At 46.1% G+C, this 3,222-nt stretch overlaps 1 protein-coding gene across 1 annotated transcript; it reads right to left on the bottom strand.

Annotated features, from left to right (window-relative positions):
- Positions 1-1,481: 1,481 nt before the first annotated feature.
- On the bottom strand, positions 1,482-2,330 carry LACBIDRAFT_327999 (uncharacterized protein; the record flags this gene model as incomplete). The annotated part of the gene is made up of 3 exons (XM_001881972.1): positions 1,482-1,515; positions 1,605-1,694; positions 1,747-2,330. The coding sequence occupies 3 exons, from the start codon at positions 2,328-2,330 to the stop codon at positions 1,482-1,484; spliced, it is 708 nt and encodes a 235-aa protein (XP_001882007.1).
- Between the last annotated feature and the right edge of the window lie 892 nt (positions 2,331-3,222).

The raw sequence follows: 3,222 nt of genomic DNA on the forward strand, positions 1-3,222 counted from the left end.
AAACAGCTTCTCTCACTCAATGAATGGCCTACTCCTGACGAACAGCCTCCTCCTGCCTTCAATGAATGGTCTTCCCCCTCCCTCAATGAAAAGCCTCCCTCAGGGGATGGCCTCCTCCCTCCATTGATGAATGGCCTTCTCATTGGCAAGTGGTTTTCTCCCTCCCTCAACAAATGGTCTCCTCCCAATGGATAACCTCCTTCCAAAGAATGACCTCCTTCTGATGAATGGCCTCCTGTGTAGTGTTCACAAGTTCAGTTCAGTCTGGTTTTTTGCCCCCAAAACACACAACCATGGACCACAACCAGTCTAGGATCAACCCAGATATTGAGGGAACCGAACTGAACCACCTAGGACTGGTCTTTTGCAGTCTATGGAACTGATTCAGACCGATCTAGACTGGTTTTTTTGTGTATCATTTATTATACCAATATAAACCATTTGTACCTCAACTATTATTACTCTGAAACATAAACAGGTTATATACCATAGTAAAGCATGTAACTACCCGTCATTCTACCAATTTTTAAGAGATTTAATGAAGATTTGACATAGCTATGAATGAAGCCAAATTACATCTCCTAGAGACTTGGGTAAAATATGGATTTGGTTATATCTTTCTCAATTCTTAACTGTTTTTGATGAAACAAAAACCCAATAAAAGGTAATAAACGTGGTTACAAGGCTATGTAACGCATGTGACCGTTTAACTGGTTGCAACTGATTAAAACCAGTCTTTGAACGGTTTTAAAAGATTTTTGAAATGAGGCAACCAGAAACCGGACCAACCCCAAATTTGGGCAACTGCAACCAAAAAAAAGACCGGACCATGGTCCAGTTCAGTTCAGTCCACCAGTTTTTGCAGTCCTATGGACTGAACCTTTAAACACTACTCCTGTGTATTAGGTAGAACAGCCTCCTCCCTCCCTCAAAGGACAGTCTTCTTCCTCCCTCAATGAATGGCCCCCTCTCTCCCTTGACAAATGGCATCCTCCCTCCCTTGACAAATGGTGTCCTCCCTCCCTCGAAGAACAGTGTCCCAGTAACTATGTGTGGGCCATCAGCAACAATGTCCCATACCACTGGAGTGGCTGGGTGTACCTTGAATGTCATAACCCAGTGCAGGGCTGCCCTCCACCAGGGTGTTGGTGACATGCCAGCGACGATCATCCAGTTGAGTACTTAGAATTACAAGTCTGGCTTTTATCAATCATGCACAATATTATCAACCTATGTATGTTTAGTGATGAGCACGGGTAACCCGCGGGTGTTTTCACACCTACCTTTACCCTTACCTGATGCAAACCCGTACCCTTTCCATGGGTAAGGGTATTTCAGGGGTGGTGGTAGGGGTTTGTACAGGGTTTGGGGGGTCGAAAACCCACAACGGGTGGACATTAGGGTCAGGTATAATGTACACTATGTAGTCTAATCAATCAGTACATAAGTCAAGGTGGCGCCCCCCTCTTCTTGTCGTGTCATCAGATGTCGTTGTGTCGGTCGTTCCACCGTCCACTGTCATTGTCGTCGTGTCGTCGTTGCAGCGCGGTGTCATCATTGTGTCATGTAATGTTAGAGACGTGGGTTGGGACAGGGGTGCTCACCGGTGGGTCATAAGATGGATGACAACAATGAACGACGAATTGGCCGTTGTTCGTCGTTTGGTTGCCACGTTGCTAACAGCGACGTAGCACCTGGATTCAATGTCAAAGGAAGGAGTGAGATGACAGGGTTGTAACGACTCACCTGGGCTCGAGTGGTGGTGCTGGGCATTCGTCACTTTTCATGGTGTTGGGCACTCGTTGACATGCCAGGTCGTCACCGTCACCTGTCATCCATTTGGCTGGTGATGTGGCGTCGCCTCGTTGTTGTTGTTGTTGGCATGTGTAGTGGTGGTTTGGGGCGTCGAACCATGGTTGGGGAAGGTGGCGGTGATTAAAGTGTGGTTCGGTCGTTGTCGGTGTCAACGTCACTGACGTGGCACCTGTTTTGTTGTGTGAAGAAAGGAAAGGGTNCGGGGGAGGGATCACAATGGCACTTGAACTAATGTGGGCAGTGACGACGATTGCGTCGTCACCGTCTGACGACGTGGCACGTCCATTGACGTGCCAGGTCGCCGTCAGCCGTTGGGCTGCTGACGTGGCGTTGCCATGTTGTCGTTGTTGTCGACGTGTGCGATGGTGGTTCAGAACGTTGAACGGCGGTGGTTGCGGAAGGTGGGGTTGTTGGTCGCGGTTGCGGGTGGTCGTCGATGTGGATAGTGGTTGTTGAGAAAGAAAAGTGTTTGTTTGTTGTTGATGTATGTAACGTTCCTGGCAAACACCGCTCATGCGGCTCACATGATCTATACATAATCTGTTGACCACCCTTGACTTACCCTCACAAAAACCCCCAACCCTTGTCAAGGGTTGGGGTTTTTTGAGGGTCAGAAAATCCTAACCTCTACCCTTACCCTCCCTACCCTTACCCTTGTACCCCTAAGGGTTTGCAAACCCTTGCACATCACTATGTATGTTGTTTGCTATAACTTGAGTGGATCACTCTGCCAGACTAAGCACTGCACATTGCTTCTGAAACACTCCACTGGACTAAGCACCACACATTGCCTCTGCAAAAATGACACATATTGGAATGATCTGTTGGAAGAAGCTTCACACATTTATTCTGCAAAAGTATTTGAGTACACCAGCAAGGCAATTCCTCTGCAAATATTGCTCCACTAGTTATATAATTTTTTTATGGTACACCGCTGGACCAACCACCGCACATTGACTCCGCAAACATAGAAAAAAAATTATAATGAAGTTTGACACATTTACACTGAAAACATATTTGTAAGTGCACAATACCTCCGCAAATATTGCCCCACCGGCAGTGTCATTTTTTATGATATGCTGCTGGGCCAGCCACCACAAATCACCTCTGTATTTATATTGAAAACTTATAATAGCATGTTAGAATATATTTGACATGTTTATACTAAAAACATATTTAACTACACAATACCTCTGCAAATATTGCCCTGCCGGCGGTGTCATTTTTTATGATACGCCGCCGGGCCAGCCACCGCAAATCGCCTCCGCTTTTATATTGAAAATTTATAATAGCATGTTAGAATATTTTTGACATGTTTATACTAAAAACATATTTAACTACACAATACCTCTGCAAATATTGCCCGCCGGCAGTGTCATTTTTTATGATACGCCGCCGGGCCAGCCA

Source organism: Laccaria bicolor, genomic scaffold (assembly GCF_000143565.1).
Source record: "Laccaria bicolor S238N-H82 LACBIscaffold_14 genomic scaffold, whole genome shotgun sequence".
Lineage (NCBI taxonomy): Eukaryota > Fungi > Basidiomycota > Agaricomycetes > Agaricales > Hydnangiaceae > Laccaria > Laccaria bicolor.